At 37.2% G+C, this 18361-nt stretch overlaps 1 protein-coding gene across 4 annotated transcripts in view; it reads right to left on the reverse strand.

The window, feature by feature from the left end:
* RNGTT (RNA guanylyltransferase and 5'-phosphatase) overlaps nt 1-18361 on the reverse strand; it is a gene marked incomplete at its 5' end in the record, with an annotated part of 242019 nt that overhangs the window by 102164 nt on the left and 121494 nt on the right. For 3 of the 4 annotated variants that reach the window (XM_079716219.1, XM_079716218.1, XM_079716216.1), the window contains one exon: nt 17398-17466. The exons of the other annotated variant lie outside the window; for it this stretch is intronic. In XM_079716219.1, coding sequence (XP_079572345.1) covers nt 17398-17466 — 69 coding nt within the window. The remainder of the gene's footprint in view (nt 1-17397; nt 17467-18361) is intronic. 4 annotated transcript variants of the gene reach the window in all.

Below are 18361 nucleotides of genomic sequence, written 5' to 3' on the forward strand. Positions count from 1 at the left end.
GTTTTAACTCTTATTTTTAGGTATATGATCCATTTGAGGTTAATTTATTTATAAGATGTGAAGTAAGGGACTGTTTGTTGTTTGGCAGTTGGATATCAAATTCATCCAGCACCGTTTGTTAAAAGATTATCCTTCTCTCACTGAATTGCCTTGACATCTTTGTCAAAAATCAGTTGTTTATAGATATAGATATATTTCTATTCTTACTAATCTGTTGCATTGATAAATATGCCTTTCTATCTGCTCATAGCATATTGTCTTGATAACTCTAGCTCTATATTAAGTTTTGAAAGCAGGTTATGTAAGTCCTCAAACTTTTTCTTTTTCCAAATTTTCTTAGCTAATGTAGCATTTATATTTCCACATATATTTTATTTTATTTACTTTTTATTTATTTTATTTTTGGCTGCATTGGGTCTTCCTTGCTATGTGCACGCTTTCTCTAGTTGCGGCGAGCGGGGACCACTCTTCGTTATGGTGCGCGGGCTCTAGAGCACAGGCTCAGTAGTTGTGAATGGGCTTAGTTGCTCTGCGGCAGGTGGGGTCTTCCCAGACCAGGGCTCGAACCTGTGTCCCCTGCACTGGCAGGCAGATTCTTAACCACTGTGCCACCAGGGAAGCCCACCACATATACTTTAAAATTACCTGGTCAATTTCTATGAAAAATAAGTTTACTGGGATTTTAAGTAAGACTGCAGTAAATTAATAGATCAATTAAGGGAAAAATAACATCTTAGCAATACTGAATCTTTTGATTCATGAACACTTCAAATCTCTCTATTTACTTAGTACTTAGGTCTTCCAAAATTTCTCTCAGCAATGTTTTGTAGTTTTCGGTATACAGGTCTTGCACAACTTTTGTTAAATTTCTTCCTAATAATGTAATACTTTGGTGGTATTATCAATGCAAAAAATTGGTTGTTTCTATACAACAGCCATGAATAATCCAGAAAGGAAATTAAGAAATCAATTCCATTTACAATAGCATCTAAAAGAACAAAATACCTAGGAATAAATTTAACAAAGGAAATGAATGGTCTATATACTGAAAACTACAAAACATTACTGAAAAAGTTTAAAAAGACCTAAAAATGCAAAGACATCCCATATTCATAGATAGGAAAAGTGACATTGTGATTTATAATAAATATACATTTGGTCTTCATCCCCACTTCTGGCACAGAGCTCCTAAAACCCTTGGAATCTCCAAAGTGAAGAGAGTGATAAGGGTCTTTTATTATGTTAATGAGGTGACTTTGAGGTAGCCCTTAGGGATGGGGACTAGTTGCCAGGAGCCAACCAAGTGATCAGAGGGTTGGAACTTTCAGTCCCACCCCTCTGACCTCTGGGGAGGGGGGCTAGAAGTTGGATCAATTGCCAGTGGCCAATGGTTTCATCAATCATGCCTGTGTAATCAAGGCTCCATAAAAACCAAAAAAGAAAAACGGGGTTCAGAAAGTTTCTGGGTTGGTGAACACATGGATATTCAGGAAGAGGGGGTGCCTCGAAAGGGCACGGAAGTTCCACGCCCCTCCCCCATGCCTTGCCTTATGTATCTATTTCCTCTGGCTATTCCTGAATTTCATCCTTTTATAATAAACCAGTAATCTAGTTAAGTAATATATTTTTCTGAGTACTGTGAGCCACCCTAGCAAACTAATTGAACCTGACAAGGGGGTCATGGGAACTTCTGATTTATAGTCAGGTGGTAAGAAGTACCGGTAACAACCTGGAATTTAACTGGTGTCTGAAGGCCAAGGAGAGGGTCCTTGGAACCTCCAATCTACAGCTAGTCAACTAGAAGCACAGGTAATAACATGAATTTGCAACTGGCATCTGAAGTTAAGGGGTGGGGGACGGTGGGGAAACTGGAAGCAGTACAGTTTTGAAGAGCCCTCAACCTGTTGAATCTGACGCTATCACTGGGTAGACAGTGTCAGAATTGAGTTGAATTGTAGGACACCCAGCTGGTGTCAGAGAAGTGCTTGCTGGTGTGGAAAACCCCCTCCACACTGGGACTGGTCTCAGAACACCCATTAAGAAGAATTAATATTGCTAAACTGTCAATACTACTCAAAGCAATCTATAGATTCAATGCAATCCCTATCAAAATTCCAACAACTTTTTCTTTTTAACAGAAATAGGAAAGCCAATACTCAAATTCATATGCAGTTACAAGAGACCCTGAAGAGCCAAAACAATCTTGAAAAAAGAACAACACAAAGTTATGACTCACACTTTCCAATTTCAAAACTTACTATAAAGCTACAGTAATCAAAACGGAGGTGTTGACATAAGGACAGACATTTAAACCAATGGAATAAAACTGAGAGTACAGAAATAAACTCATACATTGACAGCCAATAGCCAATTGATTTTTTTTTACAAGGATGCCAAGTCCATTCAACGGTGAGAGAATACTCTCTTCAACAAATGATGCTGGAACAGCTGGATTTCCACAAGTAAAAGAATGACGTTTGGAACCCTATCTCCCATCATATACAAACACTAACTAAAAATGGACCAATGCCCTAAATATAACAGCTAAAACCATAAAACTCTTAAAAGAAAACACAGGGGTAAATTTTCATGATCTTGGATTTGGTGGTGAATTGTTAGATATGACATCAAAAGCACAAGCAATAAAAAAAAATAAACTGGACTTTATCAAAACTAAAAAACTTGTGCATCACAAGATATCAAGAAAGTGAAAAGATAACCTACAGAATGGAAAAAATGTGCAAATCATATACCTGATAAGGGTTTAATATCCAAAATACATAAAGAACTCCTATAACTCAACAACAAAGACAACCCAATTTTTAAAACCGTCAAAGAACTTGAATACCCAGTTCTTCCATAGAAGAGATACAAATGGTGAATAAGCACGTAAAAAGATGCTCAGTATCATTAGCCATGAGGGAAATGTAAATCAAAATCATAATGAGATACTACTTCATATGGGTGGCTGTAATTTTTTTTTTTTAGAGGAAAATAACAAGTGTTGGAGAGGATGTGAAGAAATTAGTTAACAATGTATGTTGCTGTAAGGAATATAAAATGATCCAGCCACTATGGATAATAATTTGACAGTTCCTCAAAGACTGAATTTGAAACACAGAATTACCATATGACTCTGCACATGGTAGAGCAAAAAAATTGGAAACAGGGACCCAGATACTGACATGTCTACAACCTAGGTTTCCATCACCATATAAATGGGTAAACAAAATGTAGTATATACATACAATGGAATATCATTCTGCCACAAAAAAGAATGAAGTCCTGACACGTGCTACAAAATGAATGATCCTCAAAAACACTATGCTAAGTGAAATAAGCCAGACACAAAGGGATAAAAATAGTATGATTCCACCTGTATGAAATATCCGCAATAGGCAAATTCATAGTGACAGAAAGTAGATTAGCGGTACCAAGGGCAGGAGGTGGAGGTGGGGGGGCATTGAGGGGGTGGGTGGAAGGAGCGTTATTGCTTAATGGTTACAAAACTTCTCTTTGCACTGATGGAAAAGTTGTGGAAATGGTTGTACAACATTGTCCATCTAATCAAAGAGACTACAGCATAGGAAAAAAGTGTTTTAAATTATTCTAGAACACAGTAAAAAGAGAAAATCTTTTACTTTGGTGGCTATGGACTTATTATAGAGGAATGAAGATTGAAAGCTTTGAATAATGGGTAATATTCACGAATGCAGACTTATACCATGACGTAAATATGAGCAAAACACTTGGGTAGAAAAATATAGAATCTCCTGAAGGAGAGGAAAGTATGTCAATTCAGCGAGGGCATTATGGGGGACGGGGCCATATTATGAGAAAGATACTCAGGAAGGAAAAACTGCTCAGTGTTCTCATTACTAATATTTTTTAGATATACGAGTCAAATTGCATTTTAACAGATTTTTATAAATTTGAGGAAAAAATGCAAAAACCCTAGTCATTGAATCTCTTACTTCAAACAGAAGTCCATATAATTGCAAATTCAGTATAACAAGTTTTGCTAAGAAAGACAAACCACTGGAGTTGATGGGAAAGACATTTTATCTGTAGCAAATTTAAGAACATAATGCACACTATTTTCCCCCAAGGCTTGTGCTTAAACATGAATGAATATAAAATCAAATATATAATATTTCAGTGGAAGTTTCTGTCCATTTATTTGCCCTGAGAGATACATTTAGGTAACACATGTCCTTCAGGATGATCACAAATAAACCTCTTTAGACTTACTGAATATAAATGTTTTTATAAATGTTAAACTGCTAAATTTTCCAGTCGTGACCCCATTAATAAAAATAATAATAAAATTTAGTCTTTTTTCTAATAAAGTCTGTCTGACAGAAACATCACAGACCTTTTAGTAAGAGTGGTTCCCTATGGTAGTGAAGGGTAAAAAGGAGTGAGGGGAGAAAGGAGTCTCAGCATCCCACACCAACCCCACTCACAGCGGCTGCCAAGGGAATGTCACATGTACAAACAAACCATCATTTACTTCTGTTCCCTATTCATTTATACGACTATGAGTACGAGACCACTTAGAAAACCAATACCAATCTAAGTTATTAAATCTAGGAAATGTTAATGATTGTACAGCTTTAAAATATTTCATAATGGGTACCTAATAACAAATTCTAAACGTAATTTTAATATAATATTATTTGTAAAATAGCTACTAACTATCCTTCACATTCTTCTCTCTGGAAATCATCTAATGGAGAATAGCATATACTGACTCTTCTGCTTTTACACAGCAATAGTTCAAGTGCATAAGTCATTCCTCATCTGACTGTACACCAAACCATTTATATTAATCTGAAAACCTAGACTTGACATGACTGAGAATTTCAAAGCAACTTTATGAAAATCAATGAAATGCCTGACAAAAATTTTTAGGAAATTATATTTTAAAAATACTGGGGCTTCCCTGGTGGCGCAGTGGTTGGGAGTCCGCCTGCCGATGCAGGGGACACGGGTTCGTGCCCTGGTCCAGGAGGATCCCACATGCCGCGGAGCGGCTGGGCCCGTGAGCCGTGGCCGCTGAGCCTGCGCGTCCGGAGCCTGTGCTCCGCAACGGGAGAGGCCACAGCAGTGAGAGGCCCGCATACCACAAAAAAAATAATAATAATACTGTAGTTCTGAATTACCGAATATAAATGCAACAACATAGATCCCATGAGTAAAATGTATTTAAATACCTGTTCGAATGTAAATTCTACTTCAGTAAAATCATGTCTAATCATGTGCCTACAAAACAATTAGTAAAATACTCAATAAATACTTGATAAAAAATTTAAAAAATAAAGTGAAAAAATTTTTAACTTATAAAATATTAGCCTCAGGTATTTTTAAATTTATATGTTTAAATAGAATATTTTAGATTATGAAATGACTTAAATTAGCACCAGTCACAAAAGAGTATGTATATCAATAACTATTTAAAAATCCTTTTTTCAAGTTCCCCAAAATAATAAGGTCAAAGATATTATATAATACAGGGAATTAAGCATTTTAAATATAAATATTTGTGAGTCCTCAAACTTGAAATACAGAATCTTGCTGAATATAAACAAGGGTACAAAAACATCCTTTCAAGCTACATTTTCCAATGTATAATTAGGGAGTAATGCGTTTTAATTTCATTAAATTCACCAGCATGTATCTAGAGTAAAATAATTATCAAAGCTATATTTAATTGATACATATAATACTTAGTTCTATAGAAGCAAATCTGATTTTACCAGGTGAGTTGTCCAATAAAAAATGAGAGATAGATTATGTCTGAAAGCAATTACCAACATTACCTGAGATGTCCATTATTATCTTTAAAAAGAAAAAATGTAATGAATGCAGATGTCAGGCAACCAAGTAAGATGCTTAAGGAAGTGTTTACCAAATGAGAGCAGAACCTGGCTTAGAGGTACAGGATGGCCATGTGCCAAAGAAGTCCTCTAAAACTAAAAGAAAATGAAATGGAGGCAGAAGTGATATACCTGCTATACAAAACAGTGGTTCTCAATTAGAGATTTTACCCCCCCCAGGGGATATTTGGCAATGCCTACATTTTTGGTTGTTACACTGGGGAGAGAAGGGTGAGCTACTGCCATCTAGTGGGTAGAAGCCAGGGATGTTTCTAAACATCCTACAACGCACAGGACAGCTGTACACAGCAAAGAATTATCCAACCCAAAATGGTCACTGGTACCAAAGTTGAGAAACTGATCTAAAGGAAACTAGTAGTAATAACAACAAAGAGGACAGGATATCTGGTTCTTCTTTGCCTCTACTAACTAGTATCTTCATGATTCAAAGCAAATTCAAAGTGTGGGCTTCATCTATTTCACTTGTAAAAATGCAACAATAGCATTTTGCTTGCCTAAAAACAGGATATCTAAACCAGAGATACCTAAAATGCTTTGTAGCCCATACTACTCTATCATTTCCACTAGTAAAATGTGAGCAGTTATGTTATCGTAATATACATTCCAGGCCCTGCACTGAAATCTGAGACATACTGTCCTCTTCAGAAGGATCACATCCTGAAGCTAGGAAAGATCCCTGGCCTTAGCATATATTTGTTTAATTTTTGTCGTTTTTCTAGAATTTTGTTTTAAAGAAAGCAGAAAAAATCCTCTTTGGTAATTCTACTGGACAGAAAAGTAAAACAACTCTAGATTTATTGACTTGATTATATCCTTTTGCCCATGTTTCACTGAGAAGCAAATAACAAACACCTATTTTGCAAAACAAGACACATAAATATCCTGTATGGAGGTAAAGTCCCTAATCAACACTAACTACCTACTATGTGCCTAGTACCATACTAGTTGGGGAAGATACAAATTCTCCCAAGACAGTGGGCTCAACCACAGGGAGGCTTTTAATATAACCTCCAAGAGAGATTAGAGGAGTACTCAAATGAACACAAACAAAGTTGCTGAGGAAGAACAACAGAGAAACATGAAAATCAGGGGGCAGGGGTAAAGGAAGTTTTCTTGAATAAGAAAAATGCATGAATTGAATTTTGAAGAATAATTAGGCTACAAGAAAGTTCTACGCAATGAGAACACAAATATACCTGAGTTGAGGGGAAGTTTGCTCAAGTTTTCTGAGACTAAATTGGCCCAGTGCTCTATGCTGTTCTTGTTGATGTAGAGGAGGTGAAGAGTCGATCTCCTATAAAAAAAATAGCTCAAGGCAACCCCTTGGTATTTCATTTCTAAAAAGTCACAAACTTGGTAAAGATAGTAGGGAGAGGTATCATAGAAAGAAGCAGGGGAAGAAAACGGAGAATTCCTTTTTCAAAAGCTTGCTGACATTTCTCATCTGCTTATGAAAGTTGTACTACTACTTACGGAAAGTGAAGTTGTGATTTGAGAGTACAATTTAATATTAGAGAATTAATACAATTTCTTGGCTTATTTGGGTTGGACAACTTACTCAAAAATACATTCATATGACTATTTCTATTATCTGATTCACAAGTCTAATTTCTTCTTGCTGTTGTTCTAATATAAAATAACCTGTAGCTTACATTTCTAATGAAATAATTTCTGAAAAAATACAGTTACACAAAGACCTCTGCAACTTCAGCTTTACTTTCCATGTCTGGGCAGTTCCATATAACTACACATGAAATTAAACTTTAACCAGTAAGGAAATGGGTGTAAAGACAAGGTAAATGAAAATACCCAGTTAGTAGCAAGACCAGTTAATAGACCTGAGTAAGAATAACCCAAATCGTTAGACTTGTCCAAAACATTCCCAAATCACAGTAATACAGAAATCTTTCCACTATTAACAAAAAGTACATATTTCTATCATTTGTCCGAAAGCAAATGATGAAAGGTTGGGTTAGATGATCTCATGTTATAAAACTGTTCCAAAAGGAACCAATTTTAAGTCAGTTGTTTTCTAATTACTTTTAGCCCAGTTCTGTGTGGAGCAGTGAGTAGGAGGAACAAGCAACTGGCAATGCCGTGTCTCGTGGGAAGAGGGCGCTCAGACAACGGAATAAACCTCAGCACCTAAACCACTTACCTCTCCTCTCCCACTCAGACCCCACTGAAAGCCTACTGAACCGTCTGTCCTGTCTCATCTCCGCACAGGCCCCATCTCCCAAAGTATCCTGGCCCTACTCGCTGGGCCCACCACGGTGCCTCTGCCACTCCATCAGTCTGCACTCTTCTCACACTGCTGCAGGGTCGAGCTTCTTCATAGCCCTTTGAGGGCAGAAACCCTGCCTTTATCCAGTTGTATTATTTCTTACTCAGCAATGTGTATAACATACAGTAGACACCCAATTTATCAGATGAAGGCATGAGCTAATATATTCCAAAGCTCAGGATTAATTCTCCCTTAATATCCAAGACTACTGCCATCTGGTATAAAATTCCACTAACTTTGACAGCTAGCAGATTCTCACAGAGTTTCTCCTCTTCTCTGGTGGACACGAGTCTAAATAAAAGTGATCTACTGATAGGGGAATCAAACTCTAGATACAAGTAACATCTGCAGCCTAGTTACTTTATACATCAAGTACGTTACCCTCCTTTTTTGCTAATCTGTGCTGCGTAGTATCACTAAAATAATTTTCTCTGCTCCTAGTAGTGGTATGAAGAAGAGCATTGTAAGAACACAGGGGAGAGTCACACTCACCGAATCAGCCGGGCTTCCCCAAGGAAGCCACACCTAATTTGATATTCAAAGGCTGAATGGGAGTAATACAGAAAGGAAGAAAACAGTTTGTTGCAGAAGAAACAGCTGGTGTAAAGATGTACTCAGTACAGAATACTTCAATTTGCAGCTTTTACAAAATGAATTGGTCTACCAGTAAAAAGCCCCACTGAAGTTATCAATGAACTTTGACAACAAAAGGAAAATTTATTCTAAATTGACGAAGTGTATGTTTTTAAATATTTCCTCCTAGAACTCTGAACTCGCCTAAGCATAAGGGATGGGAGCTATCAATAATAAGCCCTATCCTTCTGCTGATTCCAGTATGTCCCGAGATGCTCAAATTAGAGCACTAACAAAATATACATTAAAATACATGGCTGGGGGCTTCCCTGGTGGCGCAGTGGTTGAGAGTCCGCCTGCCGATGCAGGGGACGCGGGTTCGTGCCCCGGTCCGGGGAGATCCCACATGCCACGGAGCGGCTGGGCCCATGAGCCATGGCCGCTGAGCCTGCGCGTCCGGAGCCTGTGCTCCACAACGGGAGGGGCCACAACAGTGACAGGCCCGTGTACCGCAAAAAAAAAAAAGTACATGGCTGGACAAAGCAAAGTGCAAAATAATGTGCTACCTTCCTTGAAAAGTGGAGTGGGAATAAAAATGTATTAACAAATTTGTATTTACTTATAAATGCATAAAGAAACTATGAGAAGATAAGTTAAAAACAAACAACAGTAGATAATTGAGGGAGGCGAGAAGAAGGAGAGGGAGACTTTCTTCTCTGTATTTTTCTTGCTACATGTTAAATGTCTGTATTATCTAGTTAAAATTCAAATTAAAAATATACCACTGTAAAACACAAATTTTTAAAAATCTACCATTAATTTTTCAATATTAAATGTTATCAATAAAAAAGAACTATCCTTAATTCACTGTGTTTAACATGTATCATTTATATGAAAACTGATTTTGCACTTTATATATTTACCTTCTTGGAATTCACTGATTCCTTCATTTTGTGAAGTCCTTATTTACATTTATTTCTCCTTTTCTCTGCCAGCAATACATCATCATTAGCAGTGTCTTTTTGTTGTACAGTAACAGTACATATCTATATCTAGCTGAGGCTGAATACAAATTATTCCTCTTCAGCTGTTGATTTTGTCAATAAAATTCAATGGAAAAGCAAATGTTTTATTTATTAAGAAAGCTAGAACAATAATATTCTTCTCTTTTCTTCTTCCTTACACAAAAGCAAGCTAAGAATATTTTGCTGTGTTCCAAAGGTTGATTAAGGAAAAAAAATTAAAAATAAACAAGGTGTATCTTCTTCCTTGGCAGTTCACTATTACAATTCCTTGGAAATTATTACATATTTTTCAATTAAAAAAATAACATATTTGGGGGAAAGATAGAATGACACTTTTCCAGTCTGCCAGGAAACAGAGCCCTTCTTCAATTGAAGACCTATCAAAATGTGCAAGCAAATGTCATGGCAACAGAAGCTCTCACCATGGTAACCATCTCTGCTACAGAGGAAAACCACTCTAATTCGTCATGTACTTCAAGACAAGACATTAGACTAATTCCAATTTTCATTTTACAATCTATCCATAACATTCAATATACCTGGCAGTAGTAAAGACTTAATAAAAACATTAATATTTCACAAGAAAGCAATATTAAAATCAAAGCTGACTCAATTTACATGCAAATTGATCAATGGGTGAAACATAAAACCAAGCTAACCCACCTTACAGAAAATCAAGATAGTGATGAAAACATAAAAAAACAATTATATCACTATTGCTTGAGAGTAAATACTCTAAACTCAATACAGAAAGAATTCTATGTTTTACTAATCACAATATAGCTGGCAGATAAAACAAGAAAAAGTCTTATTTTAATAAAACAAAGAAAATATTTCAAGTTTTTATTACCACCTCTATTTTGCAATTCATTACATATAATTCTGCTTTTATTTCATAGTGAGGGATTATTAATGGCACAAAAATTCTTATCTAGAAATGTGTCTCCAGATGACAAAAGTAAAATCAAATATGATTTTTAAAAGGTTAGAAATCAATCATCACTACAAATAAAAATTTACTATGCTACATAAATCATTAAAACCGCTTGCAAAAGCTAGTAAACAAACAAGGATTATCAACTTTATAAATTAAACTGAAAGATCTAATAGCTGTCAAGTAAAAGATGTACTACCTATAGCATATTAAAATGCCAAACGGCCAACTTAAAATATTCATTTTTAGTAACAAACCACAAAAGATTAGCAATTCAAAATGTCAATGAAATCGTAAGACTGAAAACCTTATATATAAGGGTCTAATAAAACCTATCTGGTTTATGGTATAGACTAATAACCAGATGGAAAATTCAATCTGAAGATACTTCTTTTTAAAAATGATCACCTCAGTTTGTTCAAAGTTTGAGGTTTAAGCCTTAGAAAGACTAGAGGTTCATATTAAAATAAACAGCCAATTTCTTCTTTAAAGAAAACAGCCAATTTCTTCTTCAAAGAAAATACCCATTTTTCTCAAAATATTTAAATATTTTGGCAAGTATAACTTATACTTCAATTTTTTAAAACACTGTTTATGAATAAAGTAATATAATTAAGTCACCTTGAAATAAAAATATCAGTTACTTTCACATCAACAGCAAAACACAAGGGGAAACAAAAAGGCAGCATGGGATAAAGAAGAGAGTAAGGTGGCTTCAAATCTAGGTTTGGTCTTTAACCTGAAAACAAGGGAAAATCACTAGAGATTAAGGAGGAAGACCACTCTGGATATGGCATGAAGAAAAGACTGGAGGGGGATAAAGTGGAGGCTGCAGGACCAGTTAGGACACCGCTGCAGTGGTCCAGGCAAGAGGCAGTGAATGACAAGTCACACTGGAGTGTGGCAGTGGTAATGGAGAGAAAAGGGAATAATTTAAGAGAGATTTAGGAGATAAAGCAAGACTTGGAGATGGATTAGAGGGATAAAAGAAGGAAAGGCGTCAAAGATGACATCTAGATTTCTCACTCAAGTAACTGCATATAAGCAACTGAGGGATGAAATGTTGGGAAAGGATCATTTTGTACAGTTTGTATGTTGGCTTGTTTGTTTGGGGAGTAGGGATGGAGTTCAGCTTCAAAGTATACTGAGTTTCTGGTGTTTCTGAGAAATTTAAAAGGTGATATCAGGGTGGGCAATTAGATAAACAAATCTGGAGCTTAAATAGAAATCAAAAGTCTGAGTCAGGCTTACAGGAGATAACTCAAGTGTGGAAGAAATTTCAAGGGAGAGAGCAGAGAGCATGGTAAAAAATGAAGGTCCAGCATACTGAGCCTTTAGAAACTCTGAACTTCATGGCTAGTAGAAGACGAAAAGCTTGAGTGAGATGGAGAAGAAATGGCATGAAGCCACATACGAGAGTATTTTTAAGGAAGTGTGGACAGCGGTATAGACTACCACTAGATAATCCAGTAAGAAAAGGGCTGAAAAATGAACTTGATTTTGCAAGGAAAAAGATCACTGGTGACCTTTCAAAAAAGCAGTTGATACAAATGGTATTTACTTAGATGAAGCCCTTTTTAAAACACAATCTTATCTAGAAGTACAATATATAAAAGAAATAAATCAGGGCTGCCTGTGAGATAAACAGAATGCTTACCTAGTAACCTATTCCTGCACATGGTCCCCTGAGGCAGTTCACAGAAACCCAGAACTTTGGAAATTCATGTTTTGAAACCACTGGGCTAGATAATCTTAGAAGTTATCTTTTCTGCTTCGATTTACTATAATTCTATAAATGCAATTTAATCTACGTTTTTTTAATTGAGGCTTTCATGGTAATTAATGACTGCTGTGTTTTAGTAAATATCAGATACTAGTACATTTCTTTATAAACACAAAGAAATATCCTAAGCTTTATTTTCCTGAATATACCATCCATTAGCTTGACTGGTCCTTTTTCTTATAAAAGTAATAAACTAAATGCAATTCTGGATGTGTTACAAGGTTATGTCTCTGAAAAATAGAACATTAAATCAAAAGGTAAATGAACTTTCTTCTAAGCTGGTGTTTAGGGTTTTGCCCTCAATAGAATCATCACTTTAATATAGTATCTTTATCACTGTTCTTCAATATTTTGCCAGGATTCAAAATACTTTCCTCTTCTTCTTTTTTTAGCAGTAGTAATATCTTCTACCTTCTATTCAACTTCAGTTCCCTCACTATAATTACTATAGTGAAGCAGAATTAACTTCTTGCTAAGTTTTAAGTAACTAGCACCAAACAAACGTAGGCCCAGAAGTTTTTACAAAAGTAGATACACCAAGAATCCTCTTCAGTTTTCACCCTTCATTTGCCTTTGGAATATTTCTGTGGTATTAGAGAGTGGGCTGCAGATTAAAAGCCAAGCTTTGCCCACCCCGACCAGGATCTTCTCTCCACTTTATGCAGCCTCACTCAGATCGCTAAGTTGGTCACTCAAAATAGTCCCTTTCTTCATTTATTTGAACTGTTGGCTCAAGGAAGCCAACAGATGCAAAACCACATTGTGAGAAGTTTGGGGGATTTTCTGATAAATGTTGTCGACTAAACATGTGCATTTATATCCACTTTGATTTGAAACCTCACTAAAATGGGAGTTACAGAAAAGAGATATCAATAGAAAAGGAAAAACAGGAGAGGAGACAACAGCAGAAAACAACGCGTCGAATTCTGGAAAGGCAGAAAGTAGGTTGAGAAGTTAACAGAGCAGGGAGCAAAGAACACTGAATACTAGGTGCTTGCAGCAACCAACACGAAGGCAGAGGAATTCCTGCTGAGTTCCCCAGAACAGGCTATGTAACACACGACAACAGATACTGAGAAGGGTGTGAGGGGTGAACGGGAGACCTGGTACTGGAAACAGACTGGGGGAAAAGTCTTCACAAGGAGCAGTTACACCTCCAGCTTCCCTCCTCCACCCTGGCAAGAGGCAGGAGATGTTTATTCTGTGGAAAAACTGAAGGACAGAGCTCCAGTCCAGAAGATTCAAGGACCACAGAAGAGGAAGAGTGAACCTTGGCGAGTGAAGTGAAAAGTTTACCTACTGAAGAGCACACCCTCGCCCCTTTATCTTCTCCATGCGGAGAATGCTAACAGCCAGGCAAATGCCACCCAGCAAGACACTGGAGGGTTGGTCTGAAGAATTCCAGGGAAAAGAGCTGTGGATTCTAACATTTGCATATCCTCCAAAGTAAAAATAAAGGGTGAAAAAATATTTTAACATGACAAAAAATACAGGTTATCTCTGATATACTGTTTTATTTTGTCATAGGGGTCTAACACTCACCCTGCCTGCACTTCATTATTAAAGCTGAGTTCATCCAAGATTTTAGACTTCCCCAGAAGGAAAACTTAGAAATGTTGGCAAATTTTACATTTTAAAGTTCTTGGCCTGATTAAGGGTCCTAAACTTCTAATTCAGAACTTGCTTTAAAAAGAAAGCCTAAGGGGTTTCCCTGGTGGCGCAGTGGTTGAGAGTCCGCCTGCCGATGCAGGGGACATGGGTTCGTGCCCCGGTCCGGGAGGATCCCACATACCGCGGAGCGGCTGGGCCCGTGAGCCATGGCCGCTGAGCCTGCGCGTCCGGAGCCTGTGCTCCGCAACGGGAGAGGCCACAACAGTGAGAGGCCCGCGTACCGCAAAAAGAAAAAAAGAAAAAAAGAAAAAAAAAAAGAAAGCCTAAGGAAGGAAGGTAACTTAAAACCTTACAAGGACCAAAACAGAAATGACACTGGGTATTAGGGTCTATGGCTATTAGTTGGAAATGTCATATCAAGCTAAATAACTGCAGCAGGCTAAAAAATGGCCCCCAAAGATATTCAGGAAACTTTATGCCAAATGGTACACCACATACCATAAATAGACAATGGTATCGCTTACCCTAAATAATAAGTAGCATTAAAAATTACACATGATGGAAATGAACCAATGATACTAAACTCTAGTAGAGAATGTTGCCCTTTGAACAGTGTAAAACTAAGTCCACACTCATTTTGTTAAAAAGGGAAAGATTAGCAAATCTTAGATATTCAAAACTAGAAATAAGTATACTTTATAAACTGAAAGAATGTATAAAAACTGGAATGGGACTAAATTCTCATTGTGTAATGCAATGTCATTTAATGCCCTGTCTCTGGACCACCTAAAATCATGTCTCCTCCCACCATTGGAAGCTACACCTGTCTGTAATCAACTCTCTTCTTACCTCCTTATACAAAAGACCTAGAGCAGGGCTTCCCTGGTGCCGCAGTCGTTGACAGTCCGCCTGCCGACGCAGAGGACACGGGTTTGTGCCCCGGTCTGGGATGATCCCACATGCCGCGGAGCAGCTGGGCCCGTGAGCCATGGTCGCTGAGCCTGTGCGTCCGGAGCCTGTGCTCCGCAACGGGAGAAGCCACAACAGTGAGAGGCCCGCGTACCGCAAAAAAAAAAACCAAACTAAACTGGATTGGAGAACAGTAAAAGACCTAAAAAGAGCTCCACCTTATTCATTGAGAAGACAACTGAACACTGTAAAAACACTGATTTTCTCCAAATTAATCTAACTTCAAAGCGTTTCCAATTAAACTCCCAACAAGAATTTTTGGGTAACCTGACAAACTGATTGAAACTTTCATGTTAAATAAACCAAATGTCCACAAATACTTAAGAAAATCAATTATGAAGTCATCGTAATAACAAGTGTGGTTACTAGAAGAGGGACAGACTGATGAACCAACTGACTACACTAGACATCACAAGACTCACCTGTCAGGCCATTGCTCTTACATATGCCAAAATCCCATACATGCATGGGTCTGAACCACCGTGAGTTTAACAGAATTAAACACTGTAATTCCTGTTATAGTTAGATTTTATTTCTTTCATTCCAGGGAGATTAGACTTAGAAAATACTGGAACTCAAAGATCTAATGTCTATCTTCCTAAAATAGTATTTTCTACTATTTCTGTCCGCAGCCTCTAACTCTCCTCCATCTCCTCCTCCTTCAACCACAAAAGATGTTTCCCTCCATCTGTTTGGCATGGGGGGCTGGGAAGAAGACAGGAGTCAATCACATACCACGTTATACCTAAATTTGCATAACAGCAGAGTTTTACTATACACGTAAAGCATATATAATATAGTGCTTAATACATAATGTTCAAAAATATTACAGCCTCCTTCCCTTTTCTCCAGGTACCCAGTTTAACGGGTCTCTACATAACTTCACAACTAGCTTGCACCCTAATTTCTAAGGATAGAGTTAGTGAAGGCAAAATGAAGCTTATGACAAGGTGTGGCGCATGAAATACAACTCTTTCCTATAAGAGCAGTGGTTCTCCTACTTGAAAACGCATCAGAGTCACTGGGAAAGCCTGAGAAAGCACAAATTGCTGGACTCCATTCCCAGCAGTTTCTCATCAGTAGGTCTGTGGTGCATGACATTTATAACAACTTTCTGGGTGGTAATAATGCTACCTTGTCCACAGGCCACATTTTTTGTTTTTAAGAAGATGCTGGGGGTAGGAGTTTATTAATTAATTTATTTATTTTTGCTGTGTTGGGTCTTCATTTCTGTGCGAGGGCTTTCTCTAGTTGTGGCAAGCGGAGGCCACTCTTCATCACGGTGCGCGGGCCTCTCACTATCGCACCCTCTCTTGTTGCAGAGCACAGGCTCCAGACGCGCATGCTCAGTAGTTGTGGCTCACGGGCCTAGTTGCTCCATGGCATGTGGGATCCTCCCAGACCAGGGCTCGAACCCGTGTCCCCTGCATTAGCAGGCAGATTCTCAACCACTGCGTCACCAGGGAAGCCCCACAGGCCACATTTTGGAAAAGCACTGCCCTACAGAGCACAGGTTCTCAAGTGAAGGCAAATTTGCCCTTCGGGGGAAACGAGGCAGTGAATGTGTATATTTTTGGTTGTCACAAGCTGGAGGGGTGGGAGGGAGAAGTAATACTGGCACCTGGTAAGTACAGACCAAAGATACTGCGAAACATCCTACCATGCACAGGACAGCTTCCCGCAGCAAAGGATTATGTGGCCCAAAACGTCAGTGATGTGGAGGGAGAGAAACCCTACCATCAGTAAAACATAATTACTCCAAATATATGATTTGACCATTAAGTTGGTGAAAAGTTCTTCAGTGAGTTTCAGAAATCTGACATGGAATAAATATGCAAAGAATTGTTTTTTTCTTCAAATATTGATAACTCTGAATTTTACTCATCCATGGCAAAATGAAGTTTTAAAAATATTAATACTTAAAGATATACTGGGCTACAGAAAGAAATAAGCATTTATTTGTACAAGGTTATTGGTAGATTTCTAGTAAAGAAACATTCATTGTGCAAGAGTAGTAAGAAAACTAATTATATTAAAAGACTAATAACTTACTTGAAAAATAATGATCAGCCATATTTATTTCCTAAGCTAAGTGAAAAGCAAACAACTGTTCATTGTACTATTATATGTATTTAGTATAAACGAAATATTTTATTTTATAATGAAAATTTGTTTTAAGGAAAAGCAGTGATTATAGCAGTAATCAATCCTAAGTAAATATATCTAAGGAAAATGTACTTTATATATACATGCATGGGCGTACACGGATACACATACACACTACACACACACATGCACACAGAGACAAATGTACTTACTCCAGTGGGCTGGAAAATGAGACCATCCATTTCATGGCTGACTTCTTTGGCAAAATTTCCCTCAAGTAGCTATAAAATAAACACACATATTTTTAGAAACACAATAATCACTTTAAAAGTTTTTTAATTTTTTGTAAGCTTTATAAGAACTTCTTAATACATAAGCTTTAAAAATGGAAATACAAAATGGGGGAGAGGGGTGAACCAGAGGGATCTAGGTTAATATATTGTAAGATTATTTTTTAATATATGAAGGTTTCCATTCCATGGCAGGCTAGATATCTCGAACAACAGTTCTAACTACAATAACCAAGATGATGGATAAAATATTTTATCTTCTTCCAGTTTTATTAAGATATAACTGACATACAGCACTCATCTCATACAGATACAAAATAAAAATAAATATATTTTTTTCCTTGTGATGAGAACTCAGGATTTACGCTCTTAACAACTTTCATATATAACATACAGCAGTGTTAATTATATTAGTCATGTTGTATATTACATCCCTAGTACTTAGTTATCTTACGACGGTGGTCAAAGGTACAAACTTCCAGTTATAAAACATATTTTTAAATGCACTATGCTGAGCCAGCATAAAAGGAAGGAAGGCATAGGCCAAAACCGAAACAAAAGTAGAAACTCTGGGAAGTAATAAATAAAGGGAATAAAAATAAACATACACAAAAAAGGAGAGAGCAGAGAATCTTGCTTGGGGATAGGTGGAGCCGGGATGAGATTCTCTGAGAATCTGTAAAAAGAAGCTAGCTCAAACATGGGGATGGCAGCCCCAAAATCTGTGTTTTCCCCAAACCTTCAAGCAGAAAAATTTAACCTTTCTTTTTGTCCTACTTTTTGCCTCATTTTTTGTCTTTATTACATTTTTTTCAAGCAAAAAAACTGCATTGCAAGGAATACACAGCATGAAATACAAATAACAAGTTTTTTCAATGCCATATCT

This window comes from Hyperoodon ampullatus, assembly GCF_949752795.1.
Source record: "Hyperoodon ampullatus genome assembly, chromosome: 12".
Lineage (NCBI taxonomy): Eukaryota > Metazoa > Chordata > Mammalia > Artiodactyla > Ziphiidae > Hyperoodon > Hyperoodon ampullatus.